The sequence below is a fragment of the Lathyrus oleraceus genome, chromosome 7 (genome assembly GCF_024323335.1).
Source record: "Lathyrus oleraceus cultivar Zhongwan6 chromosome 7, CAAS_Psat_ZW6_1.0, whole genome shotgun sequence".
Lineage (NCBI taxonomy): Eukaryota > Viridiplantae > Streptophyta > Magnoliopsida > Fabales > Fabaceae > Lathyrus > Lathyrus oleraceus.
The window spans coordinates 476,721,181-476,743,234 of record NC_066585.1 but is presented as its reverse complement, the minus strand read 5'-3'; the positions used below and the strand labels follow the sequence as shown (position 1 = coordinate 476,743,234).

The 22,054-nt window shown below is 37.4% G+C and overlaps 2 protein-coding genes and 1 pseudogene across 2 annotated transcripts; 1 reads left to right on the top strand and 2 right to left on the bottom strand.

Moving 5' to 3' along the window:
- Positions 1–271: 271 nt before the first annotated feature.
- On the bottom strand, positions 272–20,552 carry LOC127100911 (beta-glucosidase 12-like; annotated as a pseudogene).
- On the top strand, positions 14,006–14,850 carry LOC127100912 (acyl-CoA-binding domain-containing protein 1). The gene is made up of 3 exons (XM_051038223.1): positions 14,006–14,129; positions 14,430–14,492; positions 14,642–14,850. The coding sequence occupies exons 1-3, from the start codon at positions 14,006–14,008 to the stop codon at positions 14,719–14,721; spliced, it is 267 nt and encodes an 88-aa protein (XP_050894180.1). The 3' UTR covers positions 14,722–14,850.
- On the bottom strand, positions 20,489–21,326 carry LOC127104432 (beta-glucosidase 12). The gene is made up of 4 exons (XM_051041614.1): positions 21,261–21,326; positions 21,074–21,189; positions 20,716–20,939; positions 20,489–20,604 (listed from the first exon to the last, which is right to left on the bottom strand). Exons 1-4 carry the CDS (start codon positions 21,324–21,326, stop codon positions 20,489–20,491), a joined length of 522 nt encoding a protein of 173 aa, XP_050897571.1.
- Between the last annotated feature and the right edge of the window lie 728 nt (positions 21,327–22,054).

The window sequence follows — 22,054 nt, the reverse complement described above, 5'->3', positions numbered from 1 at the left end:
CGCTTATATTTCTAAAATATAAGGTGCAATTAAATAAAAACTTGATAAATAGAATATGATTAGAATAATACAAAACCAGAATATAGTGAAGACCCTATTGTTGATTAGGATATTAAAATACTACAATATTTCACATTGTTATTCAAAAACAAACTATGACTTGTAGCTAGAGCTCAATTGTTATTCAAATCCAATATTACAATTTTCACTTTGTATTACGATTAATGATCAAGATCATATCATACTATTGGAGATCAACAAGACATTAACTCTAATGTTTTTTAAGAAAATTCCTAAACCAATGGGCAGAGAGTTTATGGTGTCTTTTTAAGATTATCTTTGTAATCAACAAAGTTAATTCCAAAACGCATGGTGTATCCCGCAATCCATTCAAAGTTATCTAAAAGTGACCATGCGAAATATCCTTGTACTTTCACGCCATGCCTTCACACATAAAAGCAAGGAATTATAACCGAGAATAGATTGTGAAATGAGTAGAGAGATGGTTCTACCACTTACTTGATTGCAGATGAAATATAATAAAGATGACGATAAAAGTAATCAATTCTATAAGTATCCGAAAGCGCCTCTTCAAGTGATAGTGTTGGATCGTTCAACTCATCCATACCATTTTCTGTGATGTATATCAAAGGATTGTTATACTTTATCTTTGTGTACAGTAGTAGTTCCTGAAACAAATAGCCAAGGCGAAGCAGCCTGTGCATAAATGTTGTTTCTTAGTTATTTGTAAAACAAACAAATCATATAAACGAAGTATCTGATCATATAAATGTCAATAAATTCTATTGGTTATTTGTGTCTCATTATATAAATGTCAATACGCGTGCATGCGCACACATTCACGTCTCGGATGTAACGATAATTGAAATAGAGTCTTACTCACCCGTGGTCCAATTGGTATCCCATTTCGCTCAGTTGTAATAAGTCATAGCAGGAAACGTTTTACATCAAAGAAAGTTGAAAAAATCAAAGCAAAGTATCACAAAATGTATATATAATGTATAATTCTTCATGAGTTTTGAACAAGGTGAAAATTCCTACTTGTTAAGTTGACATGAGTATCCTTGAAATAGGTAGATTTGCTTGTGTCGTTATTTGAATGTGGTATATTGGCCGCATAATTTGAGGTGTAGTAATTGACTCCGATAAAATCAAATGAGCCGGTAAGTATCTTGGATTGCTCTCGAGTGAACTTTGGTAACCGATTTCCCACAAAAGACACCATGCTTAGTGGATACTCTTCTGTTGTCATTGGCTGCATAAACCTACAAACAAATTCCTTAAGAAGCTTGAAGCATAACATAAACATTCGCCTGCCATTATGTCGTGATTCGTGATTTTGCGGACAATATGAACAAATGCAGGGTTAAGAGAAAACTTGATAGGAAATAGCCATTACCATCCAAACATGAAATCAAGAGCGCGTTGAGCAGCTTGATGATCTAATGTGTCATTTGAGAAAGGCAAAAACCAGTGACAGTTTAAGGTGATGCCTATTGAACCGTTTTGAGAAGCCTGCTTCCGTTATTTCGAGTTAGATGATTTTATGGACAATCATAACAAAATTTCCATTTAAGGCTCTGTACCTGATAATTGGTTCTATAAATTTTGACAGCGGCTGCATGAGCGAGGAGTTGGTTGTGTGAGGCCATGTAGGGCTCTGTACCCATACTGTAAGAGTGCGGCTCATTAAGAGTAATCCAATGGTTCACTCTGTCTCCAAATTCCTTGAAGCATAGCTCTGCATAGTCCTGAAAATCATTTCTGCATAAAGAGATTCAACAACAAAAACATGAACAATCAAGCCTTATGGATCAAACAATGTCATAATGCTCTAACATGGATCATGCATATAGAAATTTGTTCCGCGAAACTTACATGATATTGGGGCTCAAGAAACCTTCGTACTCGTCTTGTAAGGCTTGGGGAAGATCCCAATGGAAAAGGGTTACAAATGGTACTAGACCTGGATCAATAACTCCATCAATCAATAATATGATATACTAGTAATATAGTATTCCCTCCTTAAATAGTATGATTTATGCATTACATTATCGAGTAGCTCATTGATGAGGTTGTTGTAATATTTGATTCCTTCTTGGTTGATACCTGCGCTTACTTTTCCTTCTGCGTATTTGTTAGAGTTGTTAATTTAAATGAAAGATTCAACCATATGAAACTCTTTAAGGATGTGAATAAATTCAAATATTTGCTATTACTTGGCAATATCCTTGGCCAAGAGATGGAGAATCTGTATGCATCTGTGTTCATAATATCTGCTTAAAGGTTTTTTACATTTCAATAAATTAAACATTTTTATTACTAAAGTCATTTGATTTATTTAGCCTAAAATATTTATACAAATAATGAATTATAATGGATTACATTATACAGAACTTTACATTTATGATATATGAAAATTAATCTCAAAGAATTGGATGTAGCAGTACCTTATAACGATGATACTGATCAACAGCTACATCTCCATTGCTTCTATCCAATATTTTTTCTGTATGCAATTACACCAATGACGTCATTACAGAAACAGACTATGGCCAATAGCATTACTGTCATCAAATTAATTAATAATTATGTTAATTTTAATGAAAAAGTCATTTTTATTAGTAGTAATTAAAAAAATAAGTAGAAACTAAAATGTAATAAATATTGTTATGATATTGTAAAGTGAAAAACTATTTAAGGTATCTCAAGAAACACTTTTCCCTTTCACAAAGTGACAAATAGAACATGCGCAGTTTGTTTACCCAAAAAAGAAACAGAGCATGTCCAATTTTAACAAAAAAAAAAAGAGGCAGTTCCATTATGTATGTTTTGTTTAGATTAGAAAAATGTTTATTGTTGTTTGGCTTTTACCCTTTTGGTTTTCACACATTGCTTTGATGCACACTACAGACACATTCTGTCATACCCTGATTTTGGTCCTGAAATTTTTTCCATCAATCATTCATTTTCTTTCCTCCTCATGACCATTTCATCTGGTCATGAATCTATCCACCTACACTGATTGTTTAGACATTGCCACTACTTGCCATTCCATGACTATTAGATTTTTACCTCTCTATTTGGCTTTAGATGTTTGATATATTTTGATAGAATCGGTTGGAATGTCATGACTTTCATTCTCATGTTTAAATTCAATCCGTGTTTTGTCTTTCTCATAGAACATCATTTTCCCTTTCGATCTTAATTCAAAGAGATTCCATTTATATTCCATCTCATATTTCTATATGTCATATTCAAATTTGCATTCACCTTTTTTCATTCACATTGGAAAGCTTCCATTCATTCATACGCATACTTATTCATGTTTCAGCCACTTCATTCATTTTTATCACATCCATCCACTCACAACCGTCATTTTCATGGCAAGTGATTAATTCATAACCTTAAAACATCACCACATGAATACATGGAGTTTCTAAGATGCAAAGAGAGATCCTAGAACTCTTTTGTGAACTTGTTTCTATCCGCCTTCCAATTATTGAATCTCAAAGGGAATGTCCCCTAAACTTGAAGGAAGCCATATCTAGCATATGTTTTGTTGCACCTAGTTGTGCGGATCTGCCAGAATTGTTGCAAGTTCAATTGCTGATTTCTTCACCTTTTGTGTGGTGATGTTGGTGGACGACAGCATGTTCGATGTGCACTTGAAACTGTGGGCCCTTCGAATACCTTGCCAATTTTGCAAGGCTAGCAGGAGAGCATGATATGATTATAGAAGTGAAGCAATAGGGTGCCACTTTTAGGCTTGTTACAGGCTGGTTTATTAGAATTCCAGATTGGGACATGAATACAAGAGGTTAGTTTCAATGTTCCAAGCTGGAGAAATCATTTGTGACATGTTTGCTGGTATAGGTCCTTTTGCCACTCCTGCCGTACAAAAAAAAGGGATGCTTAGTCTATGCAAATGATTTAAGTCCAAATAGCATCCACTATCTTAAGATTAATGCCAAAATCAACAAGGTTGATGATCAAATATCTTCATACAAAATGGATGCTAGACAGTTCATATCCTAGTTGATGTAAGTGCCAAATTCTGAGCATAAGATAGAAAATGATGTTCCCATTATTGATACATGTTACACATACAAGATACAAGACAATACTGAATCAAATTCAGAAAAATGAGTTGCTGAAAAGTTGATACAAAAGACCTAGGAAACTGCTCTAACACAAAACACTAATACTACTTTAGAGGATATTCAAGATCCAGGGGAAGGCCTGCATACTAACGAGCCTGTGACAGTTCAGGCGGTTTCACTGAACCTCATGCCAAATAATCTTGATTGCACCTAAAATGAAATAAATAATACCCCGCCGTGGGTTTACATCAACACAGTTTCAGGATATTGCCAATGTTTTGCTTGCACACCCGAAGGTTGGTTTATTTATGGATGCAGCTTTTGGATCAGTTTGCATGGTTGTTAGTTATCTTGAGATTACGTTGATAGCTTGCTACAAAGATTTTTCCATGGAATCCAATCTTTCATCTGGACCAGTAGTATATTTTCTCCGCCAGCAATGTGAGGCTTCTCTACCGTTTATTCGGCCATTGTGCCAGCATGTTCTGCACACACAGCTGCACCCAAAAAGGAGTTGAGCGTGCTCGTAGGAGCCACTTGGGATTAATTGTCCATGTCCCTGCACAGAATGAAAGTATAAGCAGTTTTGTGAGCAAGATGAATTTTGCGGATATAGCAGGTTATGGAGATGCTAGAAGGAAAAACGATGAAAGTCGAGTTCTCTTTCGGGAAAGTAAACTCACACGCATGTTGCAGGACTCTTTGAGGGGAACTAGCAAAGTCTTGTTGGTTTCGTGCTTGAACCCATCATTTTTCCAAGACGGTGTGTACATGCTTAGCCTAGCATCACGGTCATATCAAAGGTCTCATCGGACGCCCCTTGATTCCACGACGAAAACTGCAATTTCAACAAGACAAAAACCTTAGGTTCCACAAAGAAAAGTGCAAGTTCAGAAAGACAGACACTAGGTTGCAAGATTGGTCAAATCAGAATTAAAAGTATATGGAGAATGGTCTATGCTGGTAGTGCTCGCTTCAACTGGACAGTTGAATTTATTTGCTGAAGGTAGAATTGTCAAGCAAAAAGTCCTGCGTTTGAAACTGCCAAGAGAGAAGGAGTTCCTGAGATTACTATCAAAAGAGCTGAAGACCTTTATCTGTCAGTTTATTCTAAGAAAATGCTTTCAACAAAATTTTTGCAAAATAGGAAGAAATGTCTACCTACGTCAATGGTAATAACTTGAATGGAACACGTCTTCATTCCAAGAAGGTTATATCCGATACTTCTCATGAGGGAATCTCTTTAGCCAGTCCAATTGAAGTTTCACATAAGGAGGTTGAGGATGCTATCACTGTAATCTGCCAAGATTTTATAACAGAACTCAAAAGGAAAAGAACACACCAGACCTTACCAAGATAAATTGTTTCCTATTTGGCACTAGGGAATTGCCTTCTCCGATGACTATAGGCTCTTCAAGCGTATACATAATGCCCATGCCAAATAGAAACTCTGCTCATCAACCAGCTTCCAAATCAAGGCTTCCTCTTAAGCAATATAGCTGATGCATTTTTGTTAGAATTAGTTGTTGCTGCTGCGATTATGTCCACATCTGCAAAAGGTCAAAAAAAATATGCATGAAAAATCTGAAATAAAAAATAATATGGCAATAAACTATAGAAGATTGGCCATTGAAATGAAATCACAACATTAACACAAAAAAATCAAAGCCAAGCTCGACAAAGACCTGCATTTGTCGTAAGCAACACCGAACCTCAATGCATTGCAAAGACACCTCTCCATTCATTTGCTCGCGTTTCACTGCAGTAAAAAGGCACATTAACTCAGCAAAGCAGTAAAAGTCCAAAAGAGGAATTGAGACAAATTCAAAGAAAAGAAAGTACAGAGCTCATGCTACCTTTTCCAGACCAAACACCAAATGAGGTAGACAACTGTGAGCACCTTAAAGGACTTCCGAAGGGATACCTTTTTGATCTCCATAGCAAAATCCAAAACCCTAACAGGTTGGGTATAAAAGGAGAGAGGCGGATACTGTTGAGGGGACCACGAAAAAACCTTGGAGGCGGAAAAACCCTAAATTTGTCCAAACAAAAATCCGAACCACAGAAACCCTAACCTTCAGGCGACGACGTGAAAAGCTTAGCGAAGGGAGGAAGATACGAACTCTTCATAGCCGCCGAATCACCGCTGAAGGTGAGCCTCCTTGCTTGATTCTCTTTGAAACCATGGCTTTCGTGTTTAGAGTGAAATTGAGGGTAGCGCATTGTAAGGCTAGTATGGACGTTTGAGAGATTGAGAGAGGTGAGCGAAGGTTGAAGATGATGATTGAGGGTGAGAGAAACGTGAGGTTGAGAGCGGGAGAGTTTTCGTCGAGAACGATTAAGAGAGGCGTGAGGTAGAGAGCTCCTGAGAATGAATTTGGGAGGGGGACGATGAGTTATGGGATGTTAGCGTCCTCACTCTTCATTTTTTTTTTATTTTGCTCTCTATTAAGCAGACTTTTAAATCCCACTAAGTGAACATTTAGATTTCTCAAGTGGTCATTAACTGTGGTTTGTTGGTATTAACTTTAGTTAAATGCTATTTTATGTTCCCAACCCTTAATCCTTTGAACCCAACAGCCAGGCGGCTAGGGTCACCTTTTGGGATTCCTCCTTTTTAATTTAATAAATCGTCCATTAAATAGACCACCCCTTTTTTATTTTTATTTTAATTCATACTGTTAACCTATTCTGGTTTATATACCCAAGCTGTTATTGTAAATAATAACTAATCATAAATGGTCTAGTGGAGAGAGGGTAGTTTCTTGGTCTTTAGTGGAGTGGGTTCAATACCCATATATGGCATTCTATTTCTTTGAGCATTCATTTTTTTTTCATGTTTATGTTTTATTATAATTTCTCCTATACTCCTAGTTTCATTGTTGTTTAATAACACAAGTTTGGTTTCCTTTAATTTCTTCATCCATTCAAAACCGTTTTAAACTATTAAAATCACACTTTTCTCGATTCAATATCGAGCCCATTTTCATACCCTTGTAAGTCGATTGCTTTTTAAGCATCGCCATCAACCTCACATAGCTTACTCTTGGGCTTTCTTACAATGAGCCAGTTCTCTTGCACTTACACTCATACATTGCATTATTTGTTGTTTGGGCCCGATTTAATTATTTCATGATTTTGAATCCCCATTTGACAAAATGTACCCTACTCCCCCGATGTGTAATAATTTTGTACTGTTTTATTTCTTTATTTGTTTGACTGTTTAGTTAGATACTAACACAAGAATAAAATCAACCATTTCCAAAAGATCAAAAATAATGGCTCGATCCAACGTCGAGTATTTTCTCAATAAACAAATCAATTCATTTCTCCCCCCTATTCTATTCCATTTCTTTCAAACTTTCATCAAATGCTTGATTTAACGTCAAGCCATTTTTTCTAATAAAAACTCAAAAAATATTAATTTACAGTTAAGACCTTTTCAATAAGATGGAAGTGGAACGTGGTGTATACCACGCACTCCTGAGACTAGGATTCGAGATGTATATCTCGCCAAACCTAGCTCTCGCCATCATCCAAATTTATCCACTTTGTTCTCTCTCAAACACTCATTCAAATTTCTCTTAAACGTCCATCAATACTTGATCTAGTGTCAAGTCATTTTTCACAACAAAACTCAAAATACCTAATTCTTATTTAACACTTTTTTCGATAAAGGTGGAAATGGAACATGGTGTATACCGTGCACTCCTGAGATTAAGATTCGAGACGTATGCCTCGCCTATCTTAGCTCTCTCCATTGTTTAAAATTGTCAATGCGGTTTCTTCAAACCCTTTCTCAATCAAATTCAAAACACTCAATTCTTATTAAACATTTTTTGCAAATAAGATGGAAATGGAACGTGGTGTATACCACGCACTCCTGAGACTAGGATTCGAGATGTATATCTTGCTCATCCAAGTTCTCGCCATCACTCAAAATACATCCAACCGATCAAACTCTTTTCTCGCCGCCGTGCGACTAATCAAAGATCCTTTTTCATAAATGAAAGATATATGGTCTTAAGTGATACAAAACAATGTTTCGGCCACGATTGTTGAGTAGAGATAAATGACGCTTTTCCGAATGTAGATTTATAAATTCGTTCGATGTGTGGTATGCGTCCACTCCTCATCTGTTTTGGGTAAAACAATGTTTTCGTCGATTAATACAATATAGCTTTCGCTAAAATCGACCAACAAACAAACATTTTCTACCCAGAACTACGTAAGCCTTGACTTCTCTATTGAGATACGTAGGAGCAGGATTTGTAAATCTTGTCAGGCCCACTAATAAAAAACTTAGGCTTAGTCCTTCGTCAAAAATCCAAAAATATTCTCCTCTCTTCTATTCTTTCCCACTTAATAACTTGAAAAACCTAACATTTTGAACTAACACTAACGCACACAACTAACCTAATGGTTCCCGTTGAGTACAACGGACGTGAGGGATGCTAATACCTTCCCCTTGCATAATCGACTCCCGAACCCTGATATTGGTTGCGATGACCATATCTTATCCTTTCTTTGTCTTGGGTTTTATCGATATTTCCCCTTTCCTTCTTAGGAATAAATAAAGTTTGGTGGCGACTCTGTTCAGTCCATCATTGCGAGCGTGCGATCGCGCTTCGCTTTGAAGTCGTATCCCCATTTTTTCGAGGTGCGACAAATGGCGACTTCATTGGGGACTTACAATCCCTAAGCGAGTCAAGCCTAGTTAGGACGTTTGTGTGCTTTTGTTTGTTTAATTGTGTGGCTTTTCTTTATTGTTTTATTATCTTTATTGTTATATTGTTATATTTGTTGTATATTGGTTCTATTTTGATTATTGGTACTTGGGTATTTGATTGCAAACCATGTGGGAAAGACTCTACACCCGAGTCTAGAGTGGAAAAAACATAAGATAGGACGATGGTTGAGTAGTACGGACTCCCGAGGTGAATACTTCGTAAGAGTCGGTACGAGAACCTCACTTAGAGTAGATTCTTTTGAAAATATTGTCGCCCGAGGTGTATACCTCGTAAGCTTCGATGTTTCAAAGGGGTCCATGACTCTAAGAACCTTTTAGAACATTGAACCTTTGGCCAACTAGAAATGATGGTTGCGTAGTGTGGATTCCCGAGGTGAATACTTCGTAAGAATCGATACGAGAACCTCGCTCAGAATAGATTCCCTAGATGGAGTTGATGACCGGAAAGTATTTTCCGTAAGCGTCAAACAGTCTTTTGAATCCATGACTCTGAGTACCCTGTCTAGAACCCGGTCGATGGTTGCGTAGTACGGACTCCCGAGGTGAATACTTCGTAAGAGTCGGTACGAGAACCTCACCCAGAATAGATTCCCTTGATGGAGTTGACAACCGGAAAGTATTTCCCGTAAGCGTCAAACATTCTTGTGAATCAATGACTCTAGGGATCCTTTGTAACAAAGCCCTAGATCATACCCGGTGAGAGCCCCGTTTTGGAAAAGCAATCAAATTTATCCTTACCTCCGACCTTTGAACCTATCCAAAGAAAAAACAAAAAAAATATTGCATCCATTCATTCATTGCATATGCATAAAAAGAAAAACTCTTAGTTTGTTTCGCATTATTTCAGGAGTCCAAGACTTGTTAGCAAGATGAATCCTGAGAGAAGAGGCACTTTTCAGTTCAAATACAAGAACGTGAACCTTACTAGCCTGCAGAAGTTGAGTGCAAAAATAACACCAATCAAACTCAACAGCTTTGTACAAAGCTATGGAAGAATTCTGGACATCCTAAATGAGAAGATGGACATGATGACCGCAGTGACTATTGCTCAGTTCTATGATCCACCTCTACGTTGTTTCATGTTTTCTGACTTCCAGTTGGCTCCTACCTTGGAGGAGGTTGAGAGGATCATAGGCCGGAATTTGAAGGATCATAATCCATTTCCTAAGCTCGATGAAGATATTCCTCCCAAGAGGATAGCTTCAGCTTTGGGCCTGAAAGTTTCTGAAGTCCACTACGCCAAAAATGACTTTTAACAGCGCATCTTAGACAGCGCTTTTAAAAGAAAGCGCTGTCTAAGGTTAAAATAAAAATAAAACACGGAAAATGTTCTAAAAAAATAATGAAAGCGCTGTCTAAGGGGGGGTCTTAGACAGCGCTTTTAGAAAGCGCTGTCTAAGACCCCCCCTTAGACAGCGCTTTTAGAAAGCGCTTTTAAATATAGACCTTAGTCAGCGCTTTTGATAAAGCGCTGTCTAAAGTCTTTAAATTAAAAAAAAAAATTAAAACCAAAAGCGCTGTCTAAGGGGGTTTAGAAAGCGCTTTTGGACTCGTCCTCAATCGGTCCACTACGCTTCTGGGAAATTTCTTTCCATCTTTGTACCTTTCAACACGTCATGCTTCCTTCAACTACCGGTAAAAACCATTCTCTTCTCTTTAAACTAACTCTTCCTCATTTTCGTTTTCTAGTTCCGTATCGTAATCTCAACTTTTTCTTCCACTAATCTTTTTAACTCATTCAATTCGAATAAACTGATTCTATTTCATTTCTTTCTTTTCTGTTCAAAGCTTGAATTAGGTTTCCGATCGTCCCCGATTTGGTTCTGCTTCTCGTTTCGTGATCCATCGACGACTGTGGTTTAGGTTTAGGGTATAGATTTCACCATGTCAGATTCCGATTCTTCCTCTTATGGCGGCGAATACAAAAACCTCAAACAAATTAGTCGCGAGAGTAAGTTCCTTTTCCTTTTGTTGGTATGATTGTTGAACTTGTTCCGTTTATTTCTTCTCTTAATTTTTTTGTTGCTTCCGGTTGTAAGCGAATGCTATTCAGTGTATGCTCATGGTTTGATTTTGAGGTCGGCATTATTAACTTCACTTTGCTCTTCACACATTGGTTCTGATTTTAGTGAACACTAGTATAATTTGTGTTTTGGCGCTTGTAATTTTTGTTTGGTTTCTGAGTTTTATTAGTTAAACTAGAAGATATGTGAAAATTCAGTCATGCTAGTGTCTCAAAATGCGAGCTGTGCCGACAGCAGTTTGCAAGATTTTAAGTTATGCCGATTAGAATCTTCTAACATAGTCCAGGATCCAAGATTTAGTGTCTTCCCTTTTCTAGTTCAGGATAATTTCTTCTTCTTCTCTGTTTCACTAATGAATATTCTCTTCACCAATTCTGCAAGTAATATTTGGTTCATCTCTTTTATTCTTTGACAATTTGTACATTTGTCTCCCACAAAAAAAGAAGGAAAATTACAATATTAATGAAATGACTGCACCTAATCTAATACAGCACTGTTTGCTCTTTTCAATAGCAGATAAACTAGATCAAACATGTTTTGAATAGGTGTAGTGGATACTTCCCTCACAAATCACAAGGATTGATTCTTTATGCATTTTGTTTTTCTTACTTTTGAAATTTTAACACTAAATTGCTTAAATTATGACCAATTGCATTCTGCTCTTATAATCTCATATAACTTTATGTTCTGAAATCTTCTCCAGGATTATTACATGAAATGCTCAGGTCAGCGAAAACAGGGGATTCAAAATCTACATGGAAGGTATAGGATGTAAATTGCTTAAGGCAAAATATGTTTTTGGTTCTGAACAGGTAGTTATCATATAAATCATTAGGAATTGTTCTTATGATGCTTTTATTATTGTTTATTCATCATACTAGATGCAAATTTCTTAGGGCAAAATATGTTTTTGGTTCTGATGGTGAAGATGGCAGAACTCAACGGTCACACCTCGAGAGTGCTGTACATGACACAGAGCCCGGATGGGTGTACTGTGGCATCTGCAGCCGCAGATGAGACTCTCAGGTTTTGGAATGTCTTTGGAAACCCAGCAACAGTAGGAAAAGCTGCGCCAAAGGCATATAGTGAACCGTTTGCAAGTTCTTAAAAAGCTGCGACCAATAATTGGCGGATCTGTTACTTACAATGATCAACCATATTCCAAGTTCTTAAAAAGCAGGTAGGTTTCTTTTGACGATTTTCTATGCAACACTGCTTCTGAATGTTAATATACTGACAAGTGAAGAATGATGTTATGTTTCCTCACCTAACTGTAAAAGAAACATTGACATATGCAGCTTGTTCACATATGGTATCTATGAGCTAGGCTTGGAGAGGTACATTCATGCTTCCACTAGAGTCTCAATTAGTCATAATCAATGTCATGCTCGAAAACAACATAATAGAGTTTAATATACTGACAAATATGTTTGTATTCTTAATTGTATGAGAACATGTGTCAAGGAGTGTCTGGTGGAGAGAGGAAAGAGTTTGTATTGGCAATGAGATCATAATCAATCCTTCTCTTCTATTAGTTTGGATTCTACATCAGCCTTGGGGATTGTTCAAATGCTACATGACATAGCTGTGGTTTGCATCTATCAGTTTAAGGGCAGAGTTGTTAATGTTGGTTTCAAGCGCCTGGAGAAGAGTCTAAGGTATATTATCATGTTTTTTTATTGAACTGCACAATATTTACCATTTTTTTTATTAAAACTATATACAACTAACTAACTAGGACTAGGGGGACCAAGCCAGAGTAGTTGTAGATACTATGAGCAGATTGAGTAGGGCTTCAATGTTACTCACCTAATTTTTTCATGTGATAGTGAATCATTAATGTGTAAGGATGCAGAATATTCACTTGATAAGTCGCACTCATTTGGATATTCTCTTTTGTTGCTTCCATTTGGTTGAGTTACATTAGATGATTATGGTATATAACAAGTTTAAATAATTATGATATTTTCTTAAAAGAGATATAATTCATTGTTAAAGAAAGAAATCTCCATTGTTATGAAGTATTGTTGGCTTTGAGTTTTTTTTATGAACTTCCAAACTTTTAGAGTATAGGAACTATACTCTTCAATTGAGTAGAAAGAGTTTGTCCCCCTAGTATTTCTCAAGGAATCATTAAAGTATTGTCTTGTCTTTAATGATTGCTCCTTTCTTTTGGTTTCTAACTGGAGAGAATTTTGAGGTTTCGAATGCGATTAATTCGAGTACCGGGAGTTTGTTTGAGATGAATGCGTCTCTTGCGGTTTCTTTGTCTTGTGTGTTTGGTTTGCTTATCAGTTTCTTTGGATTTGCTGCGAGAAAAGAGTTTTGGCCCAAATAGTTTATGTAATTTATAGTGTTTATTGATTAAAATAGTTTATAAATAATATTTATTTAACAATTATAACAAAAGTTACCTTTATGTAATAAAAGTTGTATTTTATTATTAAATTAAATTAATTAAAAAAGTTAAGTATATTGTCTTAAAAGTCCTAAAATGCTTTAACGTTACAATACTTCAGATGCACACTTAAAGGATATTAGTGTACATTTTACTATATTAGATATTACATGGTTATGAATTTACTAATTACTATTATTCTTAAAGGATATTAGAGTACCGGGAGTTTGTTTGAGATGAATGTGTTTCTTGCGGTTTCTTTGTCTTGTGTGTTTGGTTTGCTTATCAGTTTCTTTGGATTTGCTGCGAGAAAAGCGGTTTCGGCTACTGCTTTTACGGTTACTGGGGTTGTGAATAAGTTTCTCACGGTGGCTATTAATGTGACGATTTGGGATAAGCATGCTAGTCCTGCTGGTCTGGTTTGTTTGCTTTTTACTATAATTGGGGGAGTTCTTTATCAGCAATCGGTTACTGGGAATTGTTCAATGCTATCAGTATGAAAAAACCCTGTTATTCAAATGATGTGATTCAAACTGTTTGCTGAATTTTATGCAGGAATGTTAAATCTGATCTCTGTACTGAACATGAACATAACATGTAATGTTTTTCATTTTCATAGAAATAGTATCAAAATTCTGCATGTGCTTGATATTATGCTTATAAGTATAAGTAAATGATTACTTCAAGCATTACACACTTGGTTAATGTGATGCAGGAGGATTTTGAGGAGCATGCTGCGAAAGTCAAGACTCTAAAAGAGAGTCCATCAAATGAAAACTTGCTTATCCTTTATGGATTGTACAAGCAAGCCACTCTTGGACCTGTTACCACCGGTGAGTTTTCTTTTATTTAAGAAGTCATTTTCAAATCGATATTTCCACTTTTGAATCCTCACTGTCACCTTCCTGCAATAACGAGTGGAGGGTTAGGGCTGGCACAAGCTTAAGGCCGAACAAACCGTTATAAGTTGAAAACAACTTATGGACATGTCATAAGCTATTTCTATAAGATCTTCTAAACAGTTTCGCTAATGTTTATGTCGGTAGATAAACTCAAGTAGGCTAATACAGAAATGCCCTAGGCAATAAGGCTTATGGATTATGATTGTTCATGATTTTGTGTATGATTTACAGCTCGTCCTGGGATTTTCAGCCAGAAAGACAGAGCTAAATGGGATGCATGGAAGGCTGTTGAAGGTAGAAAAAGTTATAAGTTTCGGTTTTTAGTGTGAATATTTTGTTATGGTGCTTTTGTGCTATGAAATACCGACACAAACACGACACTAAGACATCGTCAATCTATAGTTTCAATGCAACAGTCAAAATTATATTTATTTATTTTGCAGGAAAATCCAAGGATGAAGCAATGAGTGATTACATCACTAAGGTGAAACAGCTGCTCGAAGAAGCTGGTCTTTCTGCTTAACAACATTGTCATGTCTAGCTTTCTAGTTCTATGCTAAAAGTTTCTATGTATTTTGAAAATAAAACAGTTGCAGTGTTTGATGTTTGATCTAAAACTTTTAATATATAATCTTAATTGTTCTGTATTGAATTACATGTGTTACAATGAGGTCAGGTAACTTCATCACAACTACTGAAAATGTCTGTTGACAGATGCAGTGGCTAGAAACTTGAAATGTTCTATGTGGTTTACTTAAAACTATTTCTACTTTGGATCTTAATTGCTTGATCTTGAATTTAATATAAAAAAAGTTGGTTTGAATTGGTATATATATATATTTGTTAGCCAAAAATTGGTAGAAAAAAGGCCAAAATGGCATATATACATTAGACAGCGCTTTTGTAAAAAGCGCTGTCTAAGGGGGGGATTAGACAGCGCTTTTGGCAAAAGCGCTGTCTAAGGGGGGGGGGGGCTTAGACAGCGCTTTTTGAAAAGCGCTGTCTAAGGTATACCTAAAAAAGTTAAAATAGGAGGGTCTTAGACAGCGCTTTTGGCCAAAGCGCTGTCTAAGGTGGGAGGCTTAGACAGCGCTTTTTGAAAAGCGCTGTCTAAGGTATACCTAAAAAAATTAAAATAGGAGGGTCTTAGACAGCGCTTTTGGCCAAAGCGCTGTCTAAGGGGGGGGGCTTAGACAGCGCTTTTAAGATTCAAAAAAGCGCTGTCTAAACCTTTAGCAGCGGAGGTTTAGACAGCGCTTTAAAGCGCTGTCTAAGGCTAAAAAAAGCGTTGTCTAAGGTCTTGTTTGGCGTAGTGGTCGTGGACAATTGGGATGTGAAAGGAACTTTCAGTGGTTTTTCTAGGAAGTTCTTGGAAGATCAGGCCAAGAAGATGGAAAAAGAAGGGAATTGGGAAGCCTTGTATGCTGTGTTAGCCGTGTTGGTATATGGGATAGTTCTCTTCCCAAATATTGACCATTTTGTGGACCACCTGGCGGTGAGAATTTTCCTCTCTGGTAACCCTGTACCGTTCCTCTTGGCAGATCTCTACTACACTCTCCATGATCGTCATGAGAAGAAGGGAGGGATCGTCTTATGTTGTGCGCAGTTGTTGCATGCCTGGTTTAGATCCCATATGCCCGAAGAAGGTCCTTTTGTCTCAAAAGAACTCAAGCCCTTCCAGAAGTTAGATTCCCTCACTTCCAGTCATGTTAAGTGGTATATCAGGGATTGGCAAACCGAGAATGTGATTGTCAGCATTGGAAACTTCCCCAATGTGCTTTTGATAGGAACTAAGGGTTGCATCAACTATAACCCTGTGTTATCTCTGAGGCAGCATGGGTACCCTATGAATGGCCCTCCAAAAGCTGAAGCTCTAGAGCCTTTCGTCTTACATAGTGTTGAAGCAGATCATCCCATGGTGAAGAAGATCAAGAGGTCTTGGCGAGCAGTTATCAGAAAAGGTAAGGAGTTGGGTAAGAGAAATGTCATTGCCCAAGAGCCTTACACTTGTTGGGTTAGAGAGAGGGTTCAGATGATTAAACTCCCTTTTCCATTTGATCCTTCTATCTATCCATTGGTTCCTGAGCCAGAACCCATATTACCTGAAGATGTAGAGAAGCTCAATGCCCGTATCAAGGAGTTGGAGTTGGAAAATGTTGATTTGAGAATCAGGCTTGGCCGATTCTCGATAGAGAATGGGAACTTGAAAGACGATCAACAAAAGAAAGACAAAGAGCTTGAAATCTCCAACAAAAGAGCTAGAGAGTCTGAAGCAAGGAGAGAAAAGTTTGGACAAGCGCTCTATAGCACTAAATCTGTGTTCAAATCAAAGGAAGAGGAGTTGGATAGAGCTCTACTCCGGATTCAAAAACTCAACAAGACTCTGGAACTGACCCTTGAAATGAAAAGGGAAGCACGGCTGATTTCTGAGATTCGTACTCGTGAACTGGAGAATACCATTCAGAAATACAAGGATACTCTGGAACGCGAGAAGCTGAAGACTGAAGAGTCAGAAAGAGTTTGCACACGGCTGAAATATCATTTGGAACGAGCCGATGCTAGAATCCAGGCACTTGAAGGTGGGGATCAGGATGCTGCCTATATGGTATTGCTAGGTGAATGCAGATATTGGAGAAACCTCTATAGGGACATAGAGGTGACCAAGGCTGAAGACTTGCGCATCATCCAAGATCTCCAAGGGCTTTACATTGAGTGGAAGGGCAAATTTCTGAAGTTGTCTGGATTTGCGAGTTCCATCATGCGAGAACTATCTGAGAAGCTGCAAGAAGCTGATTGGTGCATGTGTCCAGAGAACACCCCGCATCAAGTCTTTAATTTCATTAAGTTTTGTAAGGCAATGTTAGAAGGGTTAACTACCGACCTTGCTACGGTTCGGAAAGCCCATAAGCCATGAGCACGTTGTTTGTATTTGAACTTTGATATGAGATTAATGAAAATCGCTTTTGAGATTCATTTTATTGTGTTTCATTTCCTTATTATTTTAAATATTTGCGAACAAGTGTTGTGACATTTTTGAAATGAATGATTGAAACTAACCAAGAGTTTTGCAAACAAAATGCATCCATACATGCATTCATGCATTTTCAAAACAGAGTCTCATTCTGTCCTTTCTTCCTCCAGTTTCATGCTGAATTTTCAACACCAGTATAATACTCGTGCCAGAGCTCGTCAATGAATGGCAGATCAAGAGCACGAATTGGAGCGAGTAAGCTCAGAACTCGAAGACCTATGTGGAAACATGGGTCAAGTTATGGAAATACTACAGGTCATCAGGGCAAAGTTGGACGCCCAAACGACGGTTGTTTTAGAAATCGTCGGTCCATCAATTGAACCCCAACCTGCAAGGACAGTACCAACAACCTGGCCAACCTATGGTTTACCTCCCGGTTTCACACCTCCAGTTGAAGGCACCCCTGGTTTTGCACAATCCGCTCAGCAGACAGCTCCTCTACCGACCATCAATGAAAATCATCCAGTGGTCCACACGTTCGCACCTCCTCTCGTTCGTGCACATGTGCAACCTTACTTTGAGGATCAACAACATGCTCCGGACTTTTCAGACGAAGATGAGGAAAGGCAGGAAGACATAAGAGGGATGAAGGAGAATTACCAGATGCTTGAGAAAAGATTGAGGGCTATGGAAGGTGACCAAGTTTTTGGTGCTACTGCTAAGGAGATGTGCTTAGTGTCAGGTCTTGTGATTCCTGCAAAGTTCAAGACCCCAGATTTTGATAGGTATGAGGGCCACTCGTGTCCTAAGAGTCACCTTATCATGTACTATCGAAAAATGGCTGCGCATGTAGAGGATGACAAACTTATGATACATTGCTTCCAAGACAGCTTGAGGGGTGCTCCCTCTAAATGGTACTTAAGCCTCAATCAGAGTAGGATTCGTTATTTCCAAGACTTATCTGATGCTTTCATCCAACATTATAAGTATAACATGGATATGGCCCCAGATAGGAGGCAATTGCTTAACATGTCCCAGAAAGATAAGGAGTCTTTTAAGGAATACGCGCAACGATGGAGGGAAGTGGCCTCGCAAGTCGAACCACCTCTGGCTGAGAAGGAGTTAGCGGATTGGTTCATGGATACAGTCAAACCTATTTTCTATGAAAGAATGGTGAGTAGTGTATCTGCGAGCTTCTCTGACCTGGTCCCCGTGGGCATAAAGGTCGAGTTAAGATTGAAGAATGGAAAGATGATGACTACCTCTGAAACATCTGGTAGTAATGCCAAAAAGTTTCCTGGAGGATTTCAAAGAAAGAAGGAGGGTGATACAAATGCAGTGTCAACCAGTCAAAGGAGGAGTCATCCATGGAAGAAACAACACCAATTTGCTCAACAACAACCAACTTATTCAGTACAATATGTCCAACAACCATATGTGGCAGCTGTCAGACCAAATTTCAACCAATCACAAGCACATGTTAATCAACCTATTCAACAAGCACCAGTATACCAGCAAGCGCCCGCGCCACCTACTTATCAACAGCCAAGGGCACCGGCTCCTCGTCCACAAAATCCTCCAAATCAAAATAGGGTACAAAGAGGTAGAGTTCCGTTTGCTTCAATCCCTATGACATACACTGAGTTGTACCCATCGTTACTACAGAAAGGGTTAGTGACGCCCAGATCTTTGGGTCCTCCACCAAATCCTTTACCTCCATGATACAATCCAGATGCCCATTGTCCTTTCCATGGGGGTGCCCCTGGACATGATTTAGAAGGATGTTATGCTTTAAAGCATATTGTGCGAGACCTGGTTGAGAAGAAGATTCTTTCATTTCGAGACGTCGGACCCAATGTCAAAAGTAACCCTTTGCCAGCGCATGGTGATGTTAATGCCGTCGAGGATGCTTCTGATGTGTGTATGATCAAAAACGTGGAAGATGTTAAAACTCCGTTGCTAGCGCTTCATGCAGGATTGGTTTAATCTATTTTTGTTGTACTGTTTCTTTATGAAAAGCAATAGTTCTCGAAATCGTGGATAAATGCACAACCAGCTGGAAGCAGCCTACAAATAATTATAATAAAGTTATCTTTATATTTTAGACATGCATAAATTATAAAAAATGAAAATAATTGATATGTAATTTAGTTGGCAATGCAATGATGAAGTACATACCATTGGACCAGGGAGCTTTCCATCATGCTGATCTGTCATTCAAAAATAATAAACAATAAAGTTCAAAAGATTAGGTATTATTAGTTTTATTTTAATTCTGTTTGGTGACTTTTTGGAACTAAATTAACTAGTGCAAGCATATAATTAACTGATAATTACTTGTAACATTAACAAGAGCATCAGTTTGTTGGGCTGGTTCAGCCCCCCGTAGGTGAGGTGCATTAGCAGCATAAAAGGATGAATAATAGTTTAGACCTAGAAAATCGAAGGACCCCTTAAGTTGCTCTGATTCTTTTTCGGAGAACTTTGGTAGCCGTTTTCCCACCATGGATTGCATGCTTTTTGGATACTCACCTTTGGTGACTGGCTCCATGTACCTGATGCAAAATGCAAAGTGCAGATAGAATCAAAGAAATACTCTTCTGATCTCCTAATACTTTGCGGAAATGGTACATAGCTGCATTTGAATTCAGCTGGTCATACATAACTGTTTCTTTTAAATTCAAAAAACAAGGTGAACTGAAATCTTATGAAGTTTGCATGCAACTTTCTACATGCTCCCAAGAAAATATATAGTTTGTGTAAACAACACAAATCAGTCTACATAAAAATGACTACCAACATACCAATCTTGTGGTATATCCATTAATAGTGACAATATTGGGAAATGGTTTACAGTCATTATTCTCGTAACTTCACATGAATATGTAGTTGGTCCACAATTTTCTTACTGAGTAGAATAAGTTATAATACCCCCTAATGATCATATTTTCAAATTTTTAATATAATCTCTCTTGTTGAGCAAGGAATAGTCAAGTTTAATCTTTACCATCCAAACATGAAGTCGAGGGCTCGTTGTGCCGCATCACGATCTGCTTTCTCTTTAGACACAGGCACAAACCAATCAGAGTTTAAGGTAATCCCTAGTAAACCCTTTTGAGATGCCTATATATTATAAAAAAAAAGTTTTTTAATTAGCAACAGCTTCAATATGTTCAGACTAAAAAAAGAAGCATTTTCTACCACCATATAGCAATTGTGCATGGTTTTGTAATGCTTCACCCTTCTATTAGAGATGTTCAATTCTCATGTACTTTAAGACCTAAAGATTCACCGCAGATTTCGAAAAAATATTTTAAGTTTAAAACAATTCAATAATGCAAAGGACCTGATACTTGGTCTTGTACAGTTTTGCAGCAGCATGAGCAAGAAGTTGGTAGTGCGAAGTCAAATACGGTTCTGTCCCCGAATCACCTCCTGTGCAATTCATTTTCAACCAAAGCAAAATGAACAAGGAATTATCCTCTTTTCATTGAAAAAATCAAAGCAAAATTCTTCATGAGTTTTGAACAAGGTGGAAATTCCTACTTGTTAAGTTGACATGAGTATCCTTGAAATAGGTAGATTTGCTTGTGTCGTTATTTGAATGTGGTATATTGGCCGCATAATTTGAGGTGTAGTAATTGACTCCAATAAAATCAAATGAGCCGGTAAGTATCTTGGATTGCTCTCGAGTGAACTTTGGTAATCGATTTCCCACAAAAGACACCATGCTTAGTGGATACTCTCCTGTTGTCACTGGCTGCATAAACCTACAAACAAATTCCTTAACAAGCTTGAAGCATAACATAAACATTCGGTTGCCATTATGTCGTGATTCGTGATTTTGCGGACAATATGAACAAATGCAGGGTTAAGAGAAAACTTGATAGGAAATAGCCATTACCATCCAAACATGAAATCAAGAGCGCGTTGAGCAGCTTGATGATCTAATGTGTCATTTGAGAAAGGCAAAAACCAGTGACAGTTTAAGGTGATGCCTATTGAACCGTTTTGAGAAGCCTGCTTCCATTATTTCGAGTTAGATGATTTTATGGACAAGCATAACAAAATTTCCATTTAAGGCTCTGTACCTGATAGTTGGTTCTATAAATTTTGACAGCGGCTGCATGAGCGAGGAGTTGGTTGTGTGAGGCCATGTAGGTCAAATATACAGAATTAATTGATATGCATTAACGGTGTAAAGATTTTTTACATTTCAATAAATTAAACATTTATTACTAAAGTCATTTGATTTATTTAGCCTAAAATATTTATACAAATAATGAATTATAATGGATTACATTATACAGAACTTTACATTTATGATATATGAAAAATAATCTCAATGAATGGGATGTAGCAGTACCTAGATATGGATTGTGTAATGGGCTCCGGTTATTATGTCATGGTTTATTTATGAATATGTTGGATGTGGAAATCTTGACAGGAAGCAACGCAGGAAAACGTGTTTTTTTGCATAGAATTAAAATAAAAACATCTGCAAGGGATGGACTGCCTTTTGTCCTTAGTAGAAAGCAGTTTCCTGTGCGACTAAGTTTTGCAATTACAATAAATAAATCACAATGACAAACCATTCCAAATGTTGGAATATATCTTCCACGACATGTTTTTAGTCATGGACAGTTATATGTGGCTTTATCCAGGGGTGTTTCACAGACTACAACAAGAGTTTTAACTAGGGAAGGAAAATTGAAAGGAGAAGATGGTGAAAGCACAAAAAATGTAGTCTACAAACAAATTCTTTTATCGCACCCGCAGGTATTTATTAAGTACATTGAAAAAATTGCTCACACGTTGATTCTCATTTTGGTTACACGACATACCAAACTTATATTGTATTCTTTATATCATAGATAGATAATAA